Source organism: Ambystoma mexicanum, chromosome 14 (assembly GCF_040938575.1).
Source record: "Ambystoma mexicanum isolate Mex_15411 chromosome 14, UKY_AmexF1_1, whole genome shotgun sequence".
In the NCBI taxonomy this organism is placed as follows: Eukaryota; Metazoa; Chordata; class Amphibia; order Caudata; family Ambystomatidae; genus Ambystoma; species Ambystoma mexicanum.
Window position 1 is genome coordinate 634,581,480 of NC_090940.1, and position 22,700 is coordinate 634,604,179.

At 45.9% G+C, this 22,700-nt stretch overlaps 1 protein-coding gene across 1 annotated transcript in view; it reads left to right on the forward strand.

Annotated features, from left to right (window-relative positions):
• The window catches only part of EXOC3L4 (exocyst complex component 3 like 4), a 336,215-nt gene that overhangs the window by 105,975 nt on the left and 207,540 nt on the right, over window positions 1-22,700 (forward strand). Inside the window, exons 6-7 of the mRNA XM_069638116.1 lie at window positions 2,425-2,525; window positions 13,247-13,342. Coding sequence (XP_069494217.1) covers window positions 2,425-2,525; window positions 13,247-13,342 — 197 coding nt within the window. The remainder of the gene's footprint in view (window positions 1-2,424; window positions 2,526-13,246; window positions 13,343-22,700) is intronic.

Consider the following 22,700-nt stretch of genomic DNA (forward strand, 5'->3'; position numbering starts at 1 on the left):
GGAGTAGCTTGGGTCTCTAGGTCCAGCAGGCACGGGACCCACGTCTAGGCATACCCGTCCCACTCGGGGTGACATAGCAAAAACAAAGAGGTGATGGCTGGAAGGTTTAGAATTAATCTTAACCACTGGCAATGCTCTGGGCATCCCTCCAGACCACCGTTCTTCGCCTGCCAAGCCATTACAGAAGGGAAAGACCATATGCAAATCAGGCTTGGCCCCACCCCAAAAGGGGCAGTCCAGCCCGAACTGCTAGGCCACATCCCTTCTGCACGAGACCACAAGCATCCCCAAACATGTTTCGCCCTTGTTGGGGCTCATCAGTGAGGAGTAGCTTGGGTCTCTAGGTCCAGCAGGCACGGGACCCACGTCTGGGCATACCCGTCCCACTCGGGGTGACATAGCAAAAACAAAGAGGTGATGGCTGGAAGGTTTAGAATTAATCTTAACCACTGGCAATGCTCTGGGCAACCCTCCAGACCACCGTTCTTCGCCTGCCAAGCCATTACAGAAGGGAAAGACCATATGCAAATCAGGCTTGGCCCCACCCCAAAAGGGGCAGTCCAGCCCGAACTGCTAGGCCACATCCCTTCTGCACGAGACCACAAGCATCCCCAAACATGTTTCGCCCTTGTTGGGGCTCATCAGTGAGGAGTAGCTTGGGTCTCTAGGTCCAGCAGGCACGGGACCCACGTCTGGGCATACCCGTCCCACTCGGGGTGACATAGCAAAAACAAAGAGGTGATGGCTGGAAGGTTTAGAATTAATCTTAACCACTGGCCAAGCCTGATTTGCATATGGTCTTTCCCTTCTGTAATGGCTTGGCAGGCGAAGAACGGTGGTCTGGAGGGTTGCCCAGAGCATTGCCAGTGGTTAAGATTAAGTCTAAACCTTCCAGCCATCACCTCTTGGTTTTTGCTATGTCACCCCGAGTGGGACGGGTATGCCCAGACGTGGGTCCCGTGCCTGCTGGGCCTAGAGACCCAAGCTACTCCTCACTGATGAGCCCCAACAAGGGCGAAACATGTTTGGGGATGCTTGTGGTCTCGTGCAGAGGGGATGTGGCCTAGCAGTTCGGGCTGGACTGCCCCCTTTGGGGTGGGGCCAAGCCTGATTTGCATATGGTCTTTCCCTTCTGTAATGGCTTGGCAGGCGAAGAACGGTGGTCTGGAGGGTTGCCCAGAGCATTGCCAGTGGTTAAGATTAAGTCTAAACCTTCCAGCCATCACCTCTTTGTTTTTGCCTGATCTTCTCTGTGGACATTGATTTGCCTCCTCATCAGTGTGTTGCGTTCATGCTTTACTCTTGACAGGATATCCTGTGTCCGTGTGTGGATTCTGGGAAGTCCACCATTGCTCTCGGCTGGTAACCACGCAAGATTTGCTTTTGTTGGTTGGCTTGACCAAGCGTGGCCAATCTAACTTCTCAAATCGTGGTCATTCATGGATTCCGTCATGAGGGCTCCGAGGACACAACACTGTTTCATCACCGGGTACCCATGCGTCCCCCCGCAGCAGACCCATAAGAACCGGTGACGCAGCATAATGCACTCGACTCTGATCACTCGACTGGTGGCTCATCAAACACCCTAAACCTATCACCAAGAAATGATGTTCTGGTTACTCAATGTGGGGCCCTGAGGATGCTCAGAACTACAATACCCCTGATCATTCTCCAATGACTGCTCTGTCTAGGGCTGATGGGAGTTGTAGTTCACAACATCTGGAGTGCCATTAATTGAGTGCCCATCTTTCTGGCAAGCTAGCTCAGTGAGTTAAGTGCTCATTAGAGAGATCAGTTTACAGTCTGAGGTCATAGGTTCAAATACCAGCAGAGTCAACTCTGTGTCCCGCCCTTCCACAATCAATATGTTGAGAGCCATCGATTTGAGTTATAATAACCCCTATTATTATAGTGCTTAGAAGCAGTGGGAATTTATAATGAAGCACCACATACAAAGGTGATATTTACTAAATATTTAGGACATTTCTGTAGGTTACCAAGCGTGAGAAAATCACAGCGTCAGCTGCTAAAAGCCCAGGTTTTTTTCACAACGTGTGGGAGTGAAGAGTCAATGAAGATAGAAGTGCTTTGAAATGACCAAGAGGTGGCACTTTGGCGCTATAAAAAATACAAAATGTACTTTTCTTTCTCTGCCTGACCCCCCTATTGCCTGACCCCCGTTGCCTGACCCTTGTTGCCTGTCCCCCGTTGCCTGACCCTCGTTGCCTGACCCTCGTTGCCCGACCCCCATTGCCTGACCCTTGTTGCCTGTCCCCCGTTGCCTGACCCCCATTGCCTGACCCTCGTCTGTTCTTTATGAGCTGTCTGAGGCCCATGGGCGTGTGGCGCTTTACAAACATTAAAATAAATAAATAAATAAAAAACACGGACCTGCAATGAAGGTTTCTTTCCATCTCTTTCCAGATGATCGGGCAGCACGTGCAAGTGTCGGGGGCGCTTTCGGAACATATCAGACGTGAAACTCTTCGCATTTCGCTGCAGGAATTGGCCGAGCTTATTCCCAGGTCAGTGCGCGCGTTTTATTTCCCGGCTTCCGGTTCGATCCGCCTGTCGCCTGTCGATGGCTCGCGGATGCGGATGAAGCCGCCAGAATCATTATTGATATTATTAAGAAACGACATCCGCGCTTTCATGAGATCGTCATGCTTGCCCCAAATGCCCCTTTTTAGTTTGGGCTAACCTATGAGCTTGCGACACCTATAAGCTGAAACTATTGCATTGGAGTCCAGAGGGGGAGGAATGGCACATGAGGAGAGACGCATAGGCTCCAGGTGTTGGTGGGTTGTGTGCCCACCCATTGCCTGCCCATGGCCATGCTAATCCCTATGGCCGGTCCCACCCAGTTCCTACCCCTCCCCGCCCAAAACACCTCCTCATGGGAACTCTCTGAGCTCGATTTACTCAAGCATTACCATCAAACTTTGCACTTGAAGTGTCTGCCAGTGTTTGTTCACAGCTGTCTTCTAAGAGTTAGTTAATTACTTAATTTGAGCTGTATACCTGCTACTAGTGTGATACACATTTCTTAACCAGGTCTTATAAGCACTCTGCGTGTCTTTCACACAAGTCCTGTTTGAAACAAGCATTGGCAAAGCCAACATTTTGACTTGTGCATTCGTTTTAAGCTTTTGGCAGGCACTGCTATTAGATGGCCAGGTCCTCGCACCATTTTGCACCTGCTACCAACAATGGGTAGTTAATACCACTATGGCAGTGCCTGTCAAGTGCCTTTCCCATGCCTACACAAAAGCCCAAACTGTTGGCATTGCCAAAGCTTGTTTGTGCTATAGCTAACATTGGCCCTGGAACCCCAGTGGCTGTAGAATAAATGACTCCCCCTTTAAATAATCACCCCACACTATCCCTTCTGCCACCTCTTGGTTGTTTCTGCCTTCTTTGCCAAGGGATGGCAATAAAGCAGAAAGTTGCAGGGAGCAACAGCCCTTACCAGTCCATTTTAGGCTAATATGTCACAGGCCAGCCGCCAAAGTGCCATAGCCTGCAGCAAATATGCTATCGTAACAAGCACTTAAAAGCTAAAGGAAAGCTTTCGCTAAATAAAAATAGAGAAAAAATTAGCTACATTGGATGTTGTGGGTATTATTGACCCCAAAGTAAATCAACATGGCTTATAAGGCACGAAGCTGCAGGGGAGCGGCTATTTACTAGTCCATGAAGAGAAATGTTGGTGTCCGAGGAGCAAAGAGTACATATTTTCTTTATGACTTCATTTTTGTTGTGTGTTTTGTATTTATTTATTTGTACATTTATAAAGCAGCGCACAAAGCCTGTGGCGTTCGCCTATTTAATAGACGAGCACAACAATTTGCCAAAAACACTTATAAAAGGAAACAGTAATTGGGCCAAACCTGCATCAAATTCCGAACATTAGTGCTGGGGTCTGCAACTTTTGGCTCTCCACATGTTTTTGACTACATCTCCCATCAACCCTATGCAGCGTAGTGAATCGTGAGGGGGCATGGGAAATGCAGTCTACAAGATCTGGGGCTCTGCAGGTGGCAGATGCTGTATTAGAGGGCACGGTAGTGGGCAACTTGCGGGGAAAACATAGCACAGTAACAAGCAACTGGATTAAACCACATGGCAGACTTTATTCCAAGGGGCTGGATATGCACAGTGTCCTATATTTTAAGTGGTAATATGATATGTTAGGTTATTTATAACACGCTTAATACCCAGAGGTTTCTAAGCGTGGACACAGGGATCAAACCTGTGTTGCTCCGTGTCGTCTTGCATCCAAGGCGAGCATGTTGCCCCTGAGCTATCCTCCGAGTCCAGGTTAGTCTGTGACAGTAGGTTGAGGGTGCTCCCTCTCGATTTAGGATTGTTTAACATGGGGTACATTTTCCCTCACGTCAAAAAAAAGAGTGCAATGCGAAGGAAAGGGCAATATGCCACATTTTCGGATGAGCTTTGGTGCCGTAAAACCAGTACGGTTTTGAATGCTGCAGAATAAATGTCTTTTTAACGTAATGTAACATAACATGAGTGGAGTGAGATTTTTATCTGTGTTGCATTGGAAAATGTAATAGCACATATAAGATCCTAGGGGGAGCGCCTGCAATTGATTGTCTTTTTTTAGGTTTTAACTCATAGGTGACACCTAGTGGAGGGAAATGTGGATACCTGCACATCCACAATGGTGCAGTGTTCCAACTTTTGTATGTTTCTAGCATTGTGATTTGCTGAAAGGTGAACATTCTGTCTGTGCATAGCTGTGCTTCGCTGCCTCTGTTGTCCATTGTGGGACCCAGGAACAGCGTTGCATGCACTGTGATGGGTGCAGAAAGGCAGGCAAAGTTGACTGCTCTACACACATCTGCCCAAAACCTCACTGTGAACCTACACTCAGAATGGTTTAGCAATAGTTGAGACGTTATGTTTTATATTCACAGTAAAAGTGTATTGAGTGTGTTGTAAGGGTGCTGTGAGGAGTCAGGAATGAAACTCTGACACATGTTAGCCATAATTTTGGTGAAAGACTTTTATTGAAAACGAAAGGGGTTGGGAAACTGCCTCTCTGACCCTGCTCTAGGAGGAATTTCCCTACCTAAACAAAAGCTAAGGATCTGTCTTTGTCAGAATGTCCAAACCAAAAAGAACTGTCCCGTGTCCAGATTTCTATTCTGACCCTCGCACTATAAACTAAAATCTAAGGTGATTACGGTAATGTCTTTTACCCTGGGTGGTTCAGAAAAGTGTTCTGAAAGGAAGAATAAATAGCTCTAACATAAAAGTTCTCCAATTATAAAATTCCTTGATCCAGAGTGTGGTTCCCTTCCCCTGGAGTCCTCTTTACTTTCAGAGGTTTCACAAACAACAGTTCCTTGTGCCTTTCTAGGCCACCAACAACACTGATACACAAAACTGTTTGGCTTTATACTCTTGTTTAATTCAAGACACCTGGTACACTTTTCTGTCAGGCTTTTGCTCCTTGGTGTCTTGGGTAACACAATTCCATTTCCTTGTCCTGATATTCCTTCCTAGGACCTATTTATCTCTTATACACATTTTGTAACTGCCTGGTTTACTCTCCTGACAAGGCTTTGTAGTCACACACTTTTAGCTGCCTGGTATACTCTCCTGTCAGGGCATTTTGTATTCACACAATTGAATGTGCCTGGTATACTCTCCTGCCAGGGTTCCCTGTGTTCACACACTTGTACTTAGTTGCCTGGTATGAATCCGTAGAAAAAAACTAATGAAAACAAACCGAAGTATAAATGACTAACATATTTGATCGAAAATAGTCCGTATTTTTGTATATGTACAGAAAATAATAGGTGGGGTAAGGGTATACTTTAGGGTAGGGGGGAGGGAGGTGTGGGGGGTCTTCCCCCACATTATTAAACAGTTATTTTCTTTTTTAATTAGGTAAATTCTCAATTTGTTTTATTCTTTTGCAATTTTTTCTCAGATATTCACCTAGTATACTCTGCTGCCAGGACTTCTGTTTATACTGGGTTTCTCTCCTCTCTTAAAGTTGCACATATGCCTTGCTTAGTAATGTATCTTCCTGAGATATTATCCTGTTCGGGTTCCCCATATATTTGCACTGCATACATTCACACAGGTTTATGAGTTTGCTTGTAATTCATTTACGCTTCTAACATTACGTTCTCTTGCTCTGTCTCTGGGTGGACTCATCGGCTCTTGTTGACGTTCTTGAATTCTCCCGCGGTCAGCCGGTGAAGGTTTTCCATCTGCTTCCTTCTCACGACCGCTTCCTCTTCAGTTTCCCACCTCTAATGGCTTCCACTTTGCTTGCCTCCTTTGTTCCTGGCTCCAGTGAATGAAGCGCTGCTTTTTGTCATCTGCGAACACTGAGGAGTTTCTTCCCTGCTCCTGGCATTCCCGCAGTGTGTCCTTGTCATTCAGCAATTTTCTCCTTGCTCTGCGAGCCCCCTGGCTCCACCACACCGGTTGCAACCTTTTGGTACTTCAATCCTCACAGAGAGATGCAGCTCCCTCCCGTCAGCAGTTGCCCCTTACACTTTGCTTCTGCTCTTTACATTTCCCAGGTGCAGGTGTAGGCCTGCAACAACTAGAGCCCTTGCTCGGCTTGTGGCCTTCTCAAAATACTGGGACGAGGAAGAGGGATCGAGCAATGCAGAATTAATGCTCTGTCCCTCTTCCTCATCCCAGTATTTTGGTAATTCTGGGAAAGGAAGTCCAATGTTGACATGTGACACGAAGAACTTGAATAAACATTCTCAACAGTTTTCAATGGTAAGTCAGTCCTGGATGATTGATAGATGGGTCTAGAGAATGTTGTTTCATAAGTTTCACAAGGCAGACCAGAGTTGGCCTATATGTCTTGGGGAAGGGCGTTGCGTATTCTTCAGGGGGGGGACTGGATGTATGGCAATGGTAGTCAGTGCTTTGTAACTTGCTTGCAAATTCTGGGATGGTGTTCTTTCCGCCTTTTCAAAACCTATGGACAGAAAAGCTGTTATTACTGAGTAGGTATGGTTCTATAATTCCAATAGCTTTAAAGTCACAATAATGATATGTTAGATAGTCACAAGGATTCATCTTGATGGTATCCAGTCCTTTTAACATGTGATACTGAGGAAGATGATGTTGGACCTCATTGGGAGTAATCATTACTGCTCCCTGCCTCTTCCTCGTCCCACTTGTGGACATATCATTCCCTAGGTCACCTGGGGGATTATTGGAGGTGGAGTTGGAGATGGTTTGAGGGAGACTATTACAATAAGCCTTCAGGACCTGGGCATGAGAAGGAAGATCCCTAAAAGGAAAGGGTGTGTGTGTGTCTTCCTCCAACGATGCTGTGTCCTCTCCCCGACAATCACCTCCACCCCATGTGATCCTGCCTCAAATAGTTGTGTGGGTCCCAGACCCCTTTTTCAGCTCTGTCGGGTGGATTTCTTAAGCCTGGTTCACTACCCTTCCAGGCATTATCTTGTATATTTAACTCTCTTGGTTTCTCAATGTTCGGGTACCCAACCCCTATTTCAGCTTGGCAAAAGCATCTCAATATGTATCGCTGATTGGCTACTTTCAGAGCCTTAACATACGGTAATCCCAAGCATGCAATGGCGTGCGGCTCGCGCCGGTCCCGACACAACTTTTCTCTTCCGGAGTGGGCGCCATGAAAAGTGAGAAGGGACTACGTTTAGTCCCTCCACCCCCTCCATGGTCGCCATTTTCTTTGTTTACTATGGCCACCACGGAAAGAGAAAATGGACTACGTTTTCCTGTCTGCAGCGGACATTTTTTTCTGAAATAACCCATCATTAGTACCCCCGTCTAACAGGCCCCGGTACTAATGGCAATAAGCCCCTGACCTGAGGGCCTTTACCGCAAAAGGTAATGCCCTTAGGCCTGTAACTATGGGCCCCGGGAGCATTAGCTTATGCAGTGATGGCCCTCAGGCTGGGGGCTTATTGGCTAATTAATTTGGCCCGGTTCACTATCCTGCCAGGTCTCTCTTTGGGGTGCTCTGTAATCCCATGCGTTCTACACTGGTCTCTCTCTTCCGTTCCACTGGGACGAGGGAGATGGCTCTGCACTTGATATGATATGATATGGCATTTATAACGCGCCTATACACAATTGTTTCAAGGCACGAGAAAAGCTCCTTGGGACTTCCTCCCAACCACAGCCTTTGGGTTCTCCCTGTGCCTTCAAAGTCCCCCCTCTGCGTACCTTTGCATTTGGTCTGCAAGGGTTTCAGTCTTCGGCAACACTAGTAAATTTCTGCAGCTTCCCCGGGGTTGTCGCGGTCTTCTTTCGGCAGCTCCACCACGTTAGTTTCTCACCGCACATCAGGTCTCGCCTGCACCACTCGGCTGGCTTGGTTTCTGCCACCGGACGCTGGGTTCCCCACAAGCAGGTAGGTCACGGCTCTTCTCTGCCTTCTCAGTCTCTGCCTTCTTGCTCCAGGTGTTTGGGTTTTGCACTGTGTATTCTCTGCATTGCTCCACTCTCCAGCGTGAAGCTGCTCCGAGGCACGACTGACTTCGATCAGTTTTTATATCGGATTGTCTTTCTAGCTTCCAATAGCTAGTATGTTCGTATTGGTTTCGCGTAGGGCTCGTTATTGTCCTGCTCTTCCTCTTGGCAGTACTTTTGGAGTCATCCATATGCACCCTTCTCTCACTCTTCCTCGTCTCAGTATTATCTGCCTGATATACATAATTGCTATGTGTAAGAAAAATAGTAGAAGAAAGAGGACAATTCTTGGTCATAACTGAATAGGGAGGAAATTGAGGCAAAACCTAATGGGAAAGCCATGTCTCATCTGGCGAGTCTTCTCCACTTCCATGAGGGTCGTCCCCCTTAATGTGATCCCCCCTCTTATAGCTGCCACCAGGGCGAGGATCAGATATCAGCTGTCTCAACCTGGCCACATGAGGGGAGATTTTCCCCGTAAAAGTAGTGACGACATCGCCAGATTTGTCAGTGTCCTGAAAGAATAACAGCACTCAATCTTTGCAGATTATAAGGAATAATGGGCTATATGTGAATTTACCGACCACAATAACAGAGTGGTACATAAGAGTGCCCAAAACATTGAAAAACAGTTTATTTTGATTTTTTATTTGCCCGCCTTCCCCCAAGTCCCCCTTTTTCCCGCCCTTTTCAAGCCACCCCAACCACATCCTGACCCATTTTAACCCTTTACCCACTAACCTTTATATATTTATTTAATTTTTCAGTGTTTTTCAGTGTTATTGTCCGCTCTGTTATGCATCACTCTGTTTTGTTCACAATAAACTGCCTGATTCATGGAATTATTTGCGCTGAAAACACAGATTTGCGCGCCGTTCTGCCCAAAAAATCCCTGTACTTCAAAAAGGCATTTTCGGGCTGAAAGGCGCGCAAATCTGCGTTTTCGGCGCAAATAATTCCACGAATCAGGCTACAAATGTAATTACTGGATGCAGAATAATGGGGCTTCTATACAGCACCCCAACCCTGTCGGTCAACTCACTGCTACCAGATGGCAAGTTCGCCTGGGACTATTCCAGTGCGGTAGCGGAGGTTACGGGGCACACTGGGCACCAGCGGGAAGCCAGAAGGTGCCCTGCAACCCCCAAGCTCTGCCACTGTTCCAGGGCTGGCCATCAACAGTGGTCGAAGTGTACGAAAAGAAGTAGTGGAACTATGTTCCCTGCTGGCCTGCACCCACTCCCCACAAATCCCATCACCACGTCCCCTCCGACACACAATACACACACCCAAACACTTGCACCTGCTGTTTAAGGGAACGTTCAGTGCAGTGCACTAAGAGTGCACGTTTCAACTACTCCCTACTATTTTATTTGAAAGCGAAACCATTCCAGAACAGTTTCTTTTTAAAATAAAAGTATAGGAGCTGTAAAAGGTAATTTAAAAAAGTAGAGGAGCACCGCTCCCAACCGCTCCCGCTCACTTCGACCACTGGCCATCAAGTATACCTATGATGTTCCTTTAGAGCAGTAAGACACACTATCCCGGTGTACCTACACATTGGGTGCCCCCTCCCTTCCCTTCCCAGGCCAAGGGGCACAGCCTCGGGTGTTTGTCAAAGGAAACCTCCTAGCCCTGGGGCATACTCTGATTTTCTGCTCCTCTTGCCAGAACACCTTGCAGGCGCCATTTCCTTCGCTCTGCCTGGGATTTCTCTCACAGTCTCGACTGTCTACATGTGGACAAAAGCACACCTGTAATTGGCTATCTGGGCTTTCACTCAAAGGATGGACCGCCCAACTTACATCACTTTCCCCTGTAGGGAAGAATGGGCCACAACTGTGCCAGCAGGTCACCAGGAGCAGCTCCCAAAGTAAAATAAAAAGAAATACCCAGAGAACACAAAAACACAGGGCTAATACAAACCCCCAAAAACAATGCTACAGGGAAGAGGAGAAGTAATGGGCGGGGGGATGTTACTGCCCTATCACAGAGCGGACAAGATAGAAAGATGAAGGATTAAAGATCAAATTGGAGTATTAAAAGAGTAAGGATGATTTTAGTTTCATTGAAATATAGCAGCAGCTCATACAGGAGCAAAGGGCAGGGCAAGTGTGGGAGGAATATTCTAATGTATAAGAGTCTGTATTGAGATATGCATGTTACCAGTTTCGGGAGGATAGCTAAGGTGCAAAGTGCTCGCCTTGGAAAAAAGACAACATGGAGGAACACAGGTTCGATCCCCGGGTCCGTGCTTAGAAACCTCTGGGTATCAAGCATGTTATAAATAACCTATCATATCTTTATCATACCAGTAATGAAGGCATATCATGCCAACATAGTCTTGCTGGCTTTTTGTAGAGCACACATTTGGGGTCACAGCTAACCAACTGACCCATTGACTGTAGAGACTCATTTTGGTGTAGGATGTTTGGCCAATTCAAGAAAAAGCATGAAGAAGGTTATGCGATATGTGGGGCCTCGAAAATAGAGGCGATATAACCCGCGGCATCAGGCCGACAATGCCGGTAATGGCCCACCCGCCACATCAAGGGCTTGGGAAGCTCAGAACGCTGGTTTATACCAGTGAATCCAGCCAGAATTCTGAGCTTCCTGTTTGGCTAGCAGCCCCGCCCAGGCTGCTAATGGCTCTCATGGCAGCATCTACTGTATAAGATAAAGATACCAGTTCAGGTATGAAATATATTATTTAAAGATAATATTGACTCAAAAAGACGTAGAAGATATGGCTGGTCGATGAAAGAAATAATGCGTAAATGGGATATATTTATGCAAGATTACCGCAGTAATTATCGGGGCAATGGAAAATGAAGGGGGGGAGAATAAGGGGACATCTGTTGTGATCAGGGGGGAAATGGGTCTTTGTTCCAGTGGCCCTGGTCAGTGGGCCCCAAAGAAACCCCAAAGAAAGCTATTGGTGCAACGTGTGCAGCGCCCATGACCAAAGGCCATGACTAGTGGGCTTGAAAGAAACCTTGGGCCTCATTATGAGTTTGGCGGTAGCCACGGAGTTAATAGCTCCATGGCTGCCTCCGAAACCGGGCTCCTTTACCGGGTTCCCAGAATGGGGAATTACCGGGCCATTCCGAGTACAGAGGGAACGGTAATTCCTCCCTCTGAGAACCTGGGCCTGGGCTTTCCCCATTCCCATCTTAGACCCCATGGGGCTCAATGGGAATGGGAGGGGGAGCGAACAGCGGGCCGATTATGAGCGGCCCGTTGTTTACTCCCTCTTCCCCTTGCGGGACTCGGTAACGATGCCTGGTTTTGCCAGGCATCCTTACCGGGTCCCACGAGGGGACCTCGTAATTTCACGGGATGGGTTTAATGGGTCCACCTCCATTAGCGGAGCCCATTAACCTGTTCTGCGAACCTCGTAATGAGGCCCTAGTGTTTTAAAATACACAGTCAGCACGGCCGAAAGCCGTGTTCACTGGCCAGGGCCGAAGGTCATGGCTTGTGGGCCCCAAGGTAACCTATGGGTGAAACCTGTACAGTGGCTCTTGAATAAACTATGGTCTAAGAAAACCCTTGAAATTCAATGAAACATCTTTAGTTAAGGGACAGTTAAAGTGATCAGATTTAATGCAACAAAACCCTTGAAATTCAGCAGATGTGAGACGTGATGATCATCTTAACTCAGCGTTCCCCTGTTGCAAAGCCCATGAGCACATACAATGACAAGCAAAATTAGAGGCAGAAAGATAGCTCAGTGGGTTGAGTTCTTGCTGCTGAGACCAGTATGTAATCTGCCTGTTGCAAGTTCGAATCCCAGCAAAACCAACTCAGCCTTTCATCCATCTGAGGTCGATAAATGAGTACCAACTATGTTTGGGTGATATTGTACGTACATGTATTCTATGTAAAGCACTTAGGCATAAGCGCTGTATAAATAGCATTAGATCCTACGGGTCATCAACGGGGTACCCCAAGTTAAGTTGATCATCAGTTCCCACATTCGCTGAATTTCAAGGTTTTTGTTGCATTAAATCGGATCACATTAATTAAAGTTTTCTCAGTGAACTATATATATTCATATTGCATTGGCACAATTCACTGTATATTGTTCAAAATATATATTGAATCAAAGGCTGAGTAAGTTTGATGCAAAAAAGGAGTGCAACTATGGAAATGTGTGTGTGTGTGTGTGTGTGTGTGTGTGTGTGTGTGTGTGTGTGTGGTAGGAAAGGTCACTATGGAAATCAAGGGAAAGAAGCATGTAAATGCTGCAGAGTCCCTTTTAGTGTGAAAACCTACAGGTTGAGGAAGGGGGTAGTACTTTTGCAGACTTGTATCAAGCCAACACAGTGCACTTCATCTTGAGAGCTTAAACTCTATTAGAATGCAACAGAGAAAGGCCTGTAATGTGGACTTTTGTTCTCTTTTATTTATTCTTTTTTTATTTTATTTTTTAAAGATACTTTTATTTGCATTTCTCAAACATTTAACACTTTTATTTTTTTAAATACGAAATGTGTTGTACAATTATTAATCATGATTGTATGGAAACAATTCAAATGACATCAGAGATAGGCAAACGACCCACAGACACCAGGCCTCATTGGTCAGATATATGACTTATCCTAAAATGTTGTGCCCCTTTAATCTAGGTATATATAGTCATTGAAATTTTATATTCTACAGTGGCGTCTAAATGCATGGATTATTTGGTCATAAAGCAGTGAATCATTACACCTAAATAAGTAATGTGGGAAGTGTGTTATCTTGGTACAAATGAGCGTGCTCTCTTTTCTCTGTATCTTAGGCTGACGGAAGACTTTATATCCTGGAGCCGGGGGGACCCGCCCCCCTCGTTCATGAAGTATTTTGTGAGCTACATTAATGGCTTCTGTGGATTCAGGTAAATATCTCTGTACCTCATGCTCTGAGTTTGAGAATTCTCTGGACAATATGCAAGTGAAACAGGCCCACCAGGGACAGCTCTATCTAAAGAAATTACTTGAATACACTCCAGGAGTAGGTGCCATGCACCTCAGATTTCCAGTCGGGCACGATATTGTTTAATTAGGAACAATATCACTACCAATATTACTACTAGTCTTAAGAGCCCAGATAAGCTGCAACAGAGACGGCTAATGATAGAAGCAGAACAGATATTACCATATTATTATTTGCATTTATTTGCCCTTGTTTTTACGATTTTAGTAACTGTAAAGGTTGTCCCCTTTGCTCTTGAACACATCCAGGTGTGCAAGAATCATTTTATAACAATGTTTCTATTTATATTTTAAGTGAAACAGAGTAACTGCACATGCAGCCACGGGGCAAAGTCAATTTGATAATTTGGGCATAATCGATTTCATGATTTGGGCATAATCACTTTGATGATTTGGGCATAATCAATTTGATAATTTGGGCATAATCAATTTGATAATTTGGGCATAATCAATTTGATAATTTGGGCATAATCAATTTCATGATTTGGGCATAATCAATTTCATGATTTGGGCATAGTTAGTTTCATTATTTGAGCATAATCAATTGCATGATTTGGGTGTAATCAATCTGATGATTTGGGCATAATCAATCTGATGATTTGGGCATAATCAATTTCATGATTTGGGCATAGTCCGTTTCATTATTTGAGCATAATCAATTTAATAATTTCGGCATAATCAATTTAATGATTTGGGCATAATAAATCTGATGATTTGGGCATAATCAATTTCATGATTTGGGCATAATCAATTTCATGATTTGCAGCCATTATGTCTACAGTGTGAGCAATTTAAAGTGCGAGAAACACATGTCTAGCTTCTCGGACAGATAAAGCATTTGAACACTGATTGGAAACCTGTCGTTAATGCTTCATGCTTGGTGCGCCTATGCGCTATAACGTGTTAGCTGCTATATTTAACATCGGATACATTAAAGAAGGAAAAGACTTGAAGGCAGCTTAGAATTCAAGCAGAAAAGATATAGAAGATCAGTAATAAATATCAGGGTATACCTTCCTACATCTGCCACCTTCTAGCCACTCTTTCTCTCCTCCCAGCAGACTAAGGTTTAGTGACCCTGGGCGGGGGCGTAATACGCCACAGACCAAGGAGCAGCGCTTTGAAACTTCTAAAGTGGTGACTGGACACGGTATAAAGGGTTTTGCCCACTTTCCCTAAGCCATCTTCCTGCAATGCTGTTTCTTTGTATCCCACAACACAGTCAATCTTACCTCCTCTCTATTACGCTGATCCCGTCACCCACCTCCCAGCGAATCCCACTTGCCGTTTCACAATCTTACCTCCAGGCGATTGCCTGGGGCGGCACCCACACCTATCTAGTTTAAGAATGAGGCTTGTGCGTGGATTGTTGAATGGTGGAAAACCAAGAGGCACTGCGGAAACTTGTAGCAGTGATCAAGTGAACACAGACCCTGGAATCTCATGAGGCAGTAATCTCTTTTTTATGTTACAAAACTAATCAAGCACTTAATCAAAAAGAACTCTTGATTGATAATAACGAAACAAAGTAAAATTATGCAAGTCCAATCCATGGTGGCGGCTCATCAAGTTTGGAAAGAGGGTCTAGGAATAAACCACTAGAAAGAAGGAAGGGGAGGGGTAGGGAATCTGTGGGTGGAAGGGAGAAATCTCAGGGGGGCAAAGAGGGATCGTGAGGGCTACCCCATAATGATATTTTCTCTAAAAATGGGGTAAAAATAGAGAATCCGAATCCCCTTAATATATTTAGTTTATTTCTGTCTCGCTGCCGTTACCTCAGATTATATAATCCTGCGAGATTGTGAAGCAACACAATTTTACCATAACGCGAAGGACCCCCATGCGCCCAATCGAGGTGGTTTCTTGCAGGAATTAAAGCCCTTCTCTCCAAACTATTTTATTGATATCCATCGCCTGCATTAATCGCTGCATCACCTTGCACGGTGACCTCTCCCTTTAATGCGCAAAAGTCCTTGTACGAATAGATTTATAAGTGAAAAGGTGGTTGTGGGCATATCAGCAAAGAATAGTAACATAACATAAAATAAGCTAACGTGGTGGGGGGGGATGGAGTTTTCTCAGCCTCATCACAACACCACGGTGGCCTTGTCTTCACACTTGCCCAAATACCAATTGCCATTGTCACTACCACTGTTAACATGGCAACCAAGTTGGTATAGAAAGAGAAGATATGAGTTCAACAATTGGTTACAAATGTTGCCACAGATTCTTTTTTCTTCCAATCAGCGGCATGGGGAACAACCGCGCCCCTCTTCATGACGCTGACCGTGCACCCAACTTCTGCAAAGCTAGAATACCCCGTGTGTGGTCATGAATCCAAGCCAAACGCAAGGTCCCCCCTCGTGGCTTGAGGAACACCTAGAGACCAATCTCCGAAGAGGTTCAGACGATTATCCAACTGCAAAGGCTCATGTGATGTGGCTTTGTTCCCGACCGACTACCGGATTGACGCGCATTGCGCGATTACTCTGATACTGTGCACTCTAGTCCACTGGTGCCCTCTGATAGAGGCTAAGTGGAACAGCATACTAAGGGCACCGGTTGCTAATGACATGTGGCACACACTAACAACTCTTGGTTCCGAAGTGAGCTCATTCCTGCAGGCAAGAGTGGCCACTAAGAGTGGACACTGGAAGGCCTGCCTTAAATACTACTATCTGGCGGTCTAAAATCTAAACCTAATTTTTGTGGCCAAGATAGACCATTTGTAGATCGATGCAGGACAGCCTTCTTGCACAACCTATGGGCTGTGACCTGGTGCGGTGTGAATTGTAACTTGCCACATATGCATGCTTGTACATAAAATACAGATTGGTTGAGCTAGCCCCACAATTAATTTTAATCTGCCACAGGGTTAAGCAGCCATTTTAGGTCTTCCTTTGTGTATTGCATGGGCTGAGACACTTGCTTCCATCATTTGCACACTTTAGAGGCAGAACGCTTTGGTTGGTATAAACATATCACCTCACCTATTGCCAATAACCCCCACCATACCAATGTCAGCTGTAGCAGGGGTCTGAAATCTACTGGCTCCAAATGTTTTGCACTACAAATCCCATGATCGCTCATCACGGACCATGCTAAGTAGGGTTAATGTGAGAGCCAAAGGTTGCAGATCCTTGACCTGCAGAATATCTGCTCATAAACGATGTCAAATGGAACTGAAACATATTCTTCCACTTCTTCTATTCTGCGATAGCAGAAAGCATCTGTGGTGGTGATGGTCCTCTGTGCTTACTGGGGTCCCTACTCCATTAACTGCAATGGATGGTATTAGCATAGTTGGCCTAATGCCAACTTGACCTACTCCCATTTGTGACCGCATCTTTTTGGTCAAATTGCATAGGTCAAATGGTATATTTTAATTAAAAAATAGTTGTGGGGTTAGGTAAGGTAATAGGTTGAGGTGGGGGAGTCAGGGAGGGTGTGCGGAGGTCTCCCCTGCATTAGGGGGATTTAAGGGGGGTCTCCCTCCATAGTAGGTCAAAAACAATTAGACCAAAAGAATTTGGTCAAATCGGCAGTAGATCACGGTTTTTAGATCAAACAACTCATATCCCAATGGAAGCTGCCTGGACATCGTATGAACACGGCCCGGCTTCTTGGGGGTGACCCAGTGCACGCTGGAGTGACATTAATGTGGCCAGCCCACTCTCACGGGTCAGTTAGGAGTCTGTACCTGATACCCTTCCCCTTGCCACCCAGCCACATATCCCCCACCCTAATAGGCGCATACTACTGCTAGAGGGCAGCGTGCACAGATACGTCAAGATACGTAACTGCCCTTGATGCACGTAAGCTCGGTTGTACCCTGTTCTAGAAAGTGCACAAACATGGACCTATAACTAATGCTTGATAGTATGTGCAGGCAAACTCTAACGCGCAGATGCTAACTCTTTATTTTAGTTCAAATGTCACAACTCTGCTTATCTGGGGAACTTTTTCAAAGGTTGCCCAATTCCACTTGATTTAGTGACTCACTATTGACTTTCTCAAAACAAATACCACTGTGACTTTTTTTTTTAAACTTACACCTGCAGAAATTGTTGCATAATTGGCGAGGGCGCTTTTGCTTATGCTGCACAAGGGTTGCGCAAATATCATTTGTGGATTTCCAGGCAGTGCTGGATAATTTCTGGCACCACCCCCTGGGCGATTCCACTTACCGGAGGTCAAGTTTGTGCACTTCCCTGTTTTCACTTTAATGTAATCCCAAAAATGTGGGCCTCATTTCGAGGTCGGCAGTAAAACCCACTGGCAGGCGGCGGACTACGGCTGACCCCGTAACACTGTCTCTGCCGCCTGGTATCCTGGTGCTACCGGGATACCATAAGCGGCGGCGGAACAGTAAATCCCCATTCCCGTAGGACTCTATGGGAGTGGAGACAGAACGGTGCCGATGCTTCAGTAAAAACTCTGCTGGTAGGGCCCTGAACTCCGGGCGTTGCTACCGGCATCCTTATTTCTGAACCGCCAAACTTGTAATGGGATCCTGTGAAGTGAAAATGAATTTCAACCACTTATATACATTAGTAAAAAAACCTGCTAGAGACTTGTATGCTCTTCCTCATTTGCTTGCGGCGTCTGCCTGGTTTGTATAAAGTGCTTAATGACTGTTATCATGAAAGCCAAGCCCAAATGGCTTTGGCAATGCTTGTTGCCTTATTGAAAGCAGTCTACCCGCAGGTGACATGCAGGTATGGGGGCGTTAGGCATCCTTGTTTGGAGGCTCCCACACAGAGAGAGAGAGCCCTCAGCCCTGAAGGGAATACAGACTGGATGTGTTCACAGATGTCAGACTAATGCTTGAGGTCTGCAGGTGGCCGGTTTCATTGACCACCGAACAGTGAATTCCATGGCCTCTTGGCGCTCTGGTGAGTGTCAAAAGAGTGCAGGGTTAGGTTTGGTTAGTGGGGAAACATGGACATTCAAGATAGCTTTGCTCTAGCTTCGATGTGTGCAGGTCAGGGGTACTTGAGGTGCCCGTCTACTGTCTGAGGGTCTCTTTCGAGGGGATTTGGTTCAAGCCAAGGACACTATATTGCTTGCCAAGAGTGCACAGACAATTATTTATCACCAGTACATTTACAGAGCAAAGAAAATACTTTGAACGCAGGTAGATGGAGCAATAACTCACAACCAGATACGCAGTTAGCAAAATAATGAGCACTTATACGGCTATTTATTCATAGCTAAGAAGCAACAAGTGATAAAACAGAAATAAATCACAGAAAAGATAGAGAATTCAAAAGGAAATACATCACCATGGGCGTAACTGAATCCCTCATCTCGCCAGAAGCAGCTGGAAGACCCCGGTAACAGCCAGGCAGAGAGCACAACAGCCCACAGGAAGGTCAGAACAAGGCATCCCCCCTCCGACTGAGGTCTTTGTGTTTTTTCCACCTGACCTTTCCAGAGCTTCCCATATATGCCCTCCTCAAAAAGGGGTGGCAATTTCTCGAACCTTCTGGCATTAGCGCTTGCGCATTGCTGAGTGACCGTTGGTTGCCGGCCGGGTCAACTGACAGTAACCCCCAAGGAGCAAAGCTTCCCTCTTCTAAAACACCACGGAAAACAATTCCATTACTCATAGCAAGACATAACAAAACCAGCTTTCCCAGCACAATGTCCTTGACTGAGGTCTGCATACCAGGCTCAGCAACAAATAACATTGAAAGCATGTCTTCTAGCAAAGCAAGTGCAGTTTTCACTGAGGCATGGAATAAATATCCCTTATAGCTCTGGGTGCCCCCAGAATGCACTGCGCATCAGCACCATGTTTTGGCTCAAGCATAACAGACACTTATCCAGAGGGGAGCCTCGCGCGCGACGCCGCATTCGGCGGAACTATGATGGATAAGGTACTGAGATGTTTTAAGTTGAGTCGAATCTGAAATGATGGAATTGCTCTCTTTGACTTGAAAAGTGCAATGCAGTGAAAACAATTGAAATTCAAAACAAATGAACATGTAATTATTTTTAAACAGACAATGGTTAACCTTACCAGACCTACCTCGGCTCATTCGTAACCTTTCAAAATATTATGGGACTTAACCCTCTGTGTCCCGCCACCCTCGCGTAACATCTACCCAACAATACTGTTCCTGGCTGCCTCAGCACTCTTCCTACTTAATCCACCCTATCGAGGTTCATATTAAAGTTCATTTTTTTCCTTCTATTTTTTTTATTCAAGTTTGAGTGTTTTTTTGATTTTTCATTCAGCTTTTTAATGACTCCATCTTTTACGTTCTATATTTTGAGCAGTTCCCAACAAAAGTGGTTTAATGGCAATGATATATCATGCTAATAGGCTTTTATAGTCTACCAAATCCTGCCATAGTCATTTCAGAATGCTCAGGCTTGTCCGTGGAGTGGAATTGTGTGCCCCTGCCAGGGGGCATCAAGACCTTAGCCTGCTGGAAGAAAGAAAGAAAATGAGCGAGAGTAAGATGAGGGGCGGAAGGATAGCTCAGGGGCAGCAAGACAGCGCAATCCCAATCCCGGGCTTAGAAACCAATCGTTGGTATTAAGTGCATTATAAAAGAATAATTCTAATTCTAAAAGGATGAGAACGCTGGAGAAATAACAGAAGAAGTCTGATATGATGCAACTAAGTTAAGTGACAAAACGTCCTTAGTGTGTGAAATAGATGGGAATTTGTAGGTGGTATTATTTTCAGTAAAATGGCTCCCCGTGACCAAAAGAGAACTCTGCTTTCTATATATTTAGGTGAAGCAAAGCTCCCGAGGCCCAGCCGGCATCTTGACCTGATGAAGCGTTCTAGTGGCACGGAGGAGCAGCTCCTGCTCGCCGGCACCCGCGGGTAATTCAAGATGTCCGCCTTCACCTTCTCACTTCCAGAGCTGAGATGACGGCTGCAGGAAGGGATAAAGCTACTTGAAGGGCAGCAGCGGGCGCAGAGCAGCTGCATCCCTTTGTCGTTCAATGGAGATACAAGAACTGGGCGCTCTCTTGGAGAAGTGGGTCTCTCCCGTGTCAAGACCCCGCCTGCCTATCGCGCGCCAAGATGTATTCGTATTTCCTATTTATTTGTCATTTATATAGCGCCTTACGCCAGGAGATGTCCTCCGTCGCAGCTTCTCGAGGCAGCCTTTGCTTTTCACCTGCGAGTCTCGGAGTCAGCGCCTGGTTCAATATTTCCCTCTTCTGCAGGCCAGGATCGCTCGGTCCCCGCTTCGCTACTTATCCCTCATCCTCGCCCATGAGCGCCAAGAGACCAGGCAGGTGGCAACAGTGCGTGGTATACAAACCTTTAACATAGCTTAACATAACAGAACGTATCTAGCTAAGGACACGGCCAAATAAATCGTCCTCATTGAGGTTGCGGTGATATAGTTTACAATCAAAGTACATAAGGAGTCGCTGTAAATGAAAACTTATAGACTGAGGGAGTTACCTGTCGAGAACTCTGCCTAGGGTGACCAGATTTAAAAAGTAAACAACCAGGGCAGGGCAACTAACGTAAAAGTAGGACTAACTCTTGAAAGTGGCTGTCAAGGCACTACACTTCAGTAGCGGTTGGTGGAGAAGGGGTTTTAAGTGTCACTGTTGAAATAGACACCTATTATAATGAACGTATCACTAATTTATCACATACTGACAGTATCTTGGCTGCCAGCCCTGATGCCTGCAGGCTTCGGCGTGCTATAAATAAATAAATAAATATTAAGTTGTCAAATGCAGCCTTTCTTCTGTGCGAGAAACCAGGGCGTCTGGTCATCCTAACTCTGAAACCCCCCCCCCCACCAAAGTTATTGCTTGCGGCAAAGCTGATGTCAACACATTTGGGAAGGGCATCAACTGAAGTGATAATGCTCCCTCTTGGGGTCTATAATATGGCCATTAGCACAGCTGTTGCTGACTCCGCCACGTGTAGAATTAGGTCATTAAAGATGATTATTTACTGAATTCCAAGCATTCTGATGTGTAAAAAAAGAGGTCAATTACAGTTACTATGTAGTTATGTAGCAATACATCCCTGGTGGTTGATAATGCCCTCCCAACAACTGACGAGGGGAGGGCATTAACGGCTGGTATAGCCCAAGACACAGGGTAAATAATATTTGGGATACCTGGTGCTGCTCTTACGACGCGCAGCTACACAGGTTCGATCCTCGGGTCCGTGCTTAGAAACCTCAGGGTGTTAAGCGCATTATAAATAAATAATTAATAATAGTCCTATGACTTCCCCGGGGGCGATAGATTGAAGCTATGCTTTTTCGACATCCATTTGGTGGAGGATGTCACGGTCCTTGAAACAGTTGGCACGACTCCTTTGCCTGCAAACCGTCGCTGCGGGGCAAGACAAGCGAGCAGGAATGTTGGCTGAGATGCCCCCTCCTGGCACACTGTGACCAGGCAGAACATCGACTCCACGCGTGACATTGCACACATCGGCACATGGAGATGTCACCCAGTGCTTGCACTGCTGCTCTTCAAACCTGTACACCTAATCCCGGCTCTAGCAGCTAGCAAAAAGAATTGTGTAATTCTGAGCCATTCCTTTCAGCCCTGTGGGCCTAGAGTTGTAAACCTATGTCATGGAATACAGGGCAACTGTAAGAAAACAGTTATTCAGCATGCTACCCAATAGTGCTTTCGTGTTCTTTTCTGACCCTCCCCCACGCTCCCGCCCCATTACAGCCTGGGCCCGTCTTACAGAAACTTTGCACCAGTGCAAGTGCCATTTCGCAAAGCATTAGAATTAGAACTAAAATTGCCCCAGGCCCACAATAGCCTGCAATTTGTGGCTCTCCAGATTTGGACTACGACTCCCATGATCACCCATAATTGGCAATGTTGGTATGTGCTAATGGGAGTTGTCCAAAACATGAGGAAAGCCAAAGGTTGCAGACTTCTATAATAGTGCAAAACATATATTTCAGTGCACTTTTGCTCCAAGGAAAGGTTTGGCCTATCTGAATAACGTTGCATATTGGCCCAAGGGCAAGAATTTAAATGGTGCAATAATGAATTGAAATAGCATGTGCACTAGGGCAGTTATTGCCCTCGTGCTAATAGTGTGCAGGATTTCACTTGCACTGGTGCAAAGTTTCTGTAATACGGCTCTGGGTTTCTGTCACGTGGTCGCCATCGGACCCTCACCTACTTAATGCTCTATGTGGCGCATCTCGTGTCTGGCGCGCTCCTTCTACAACGCCCTTTCTCTTCAAGGCGCTGCAGAACCCCTTGGATTTGACCTGAGCTATATCAAAATAC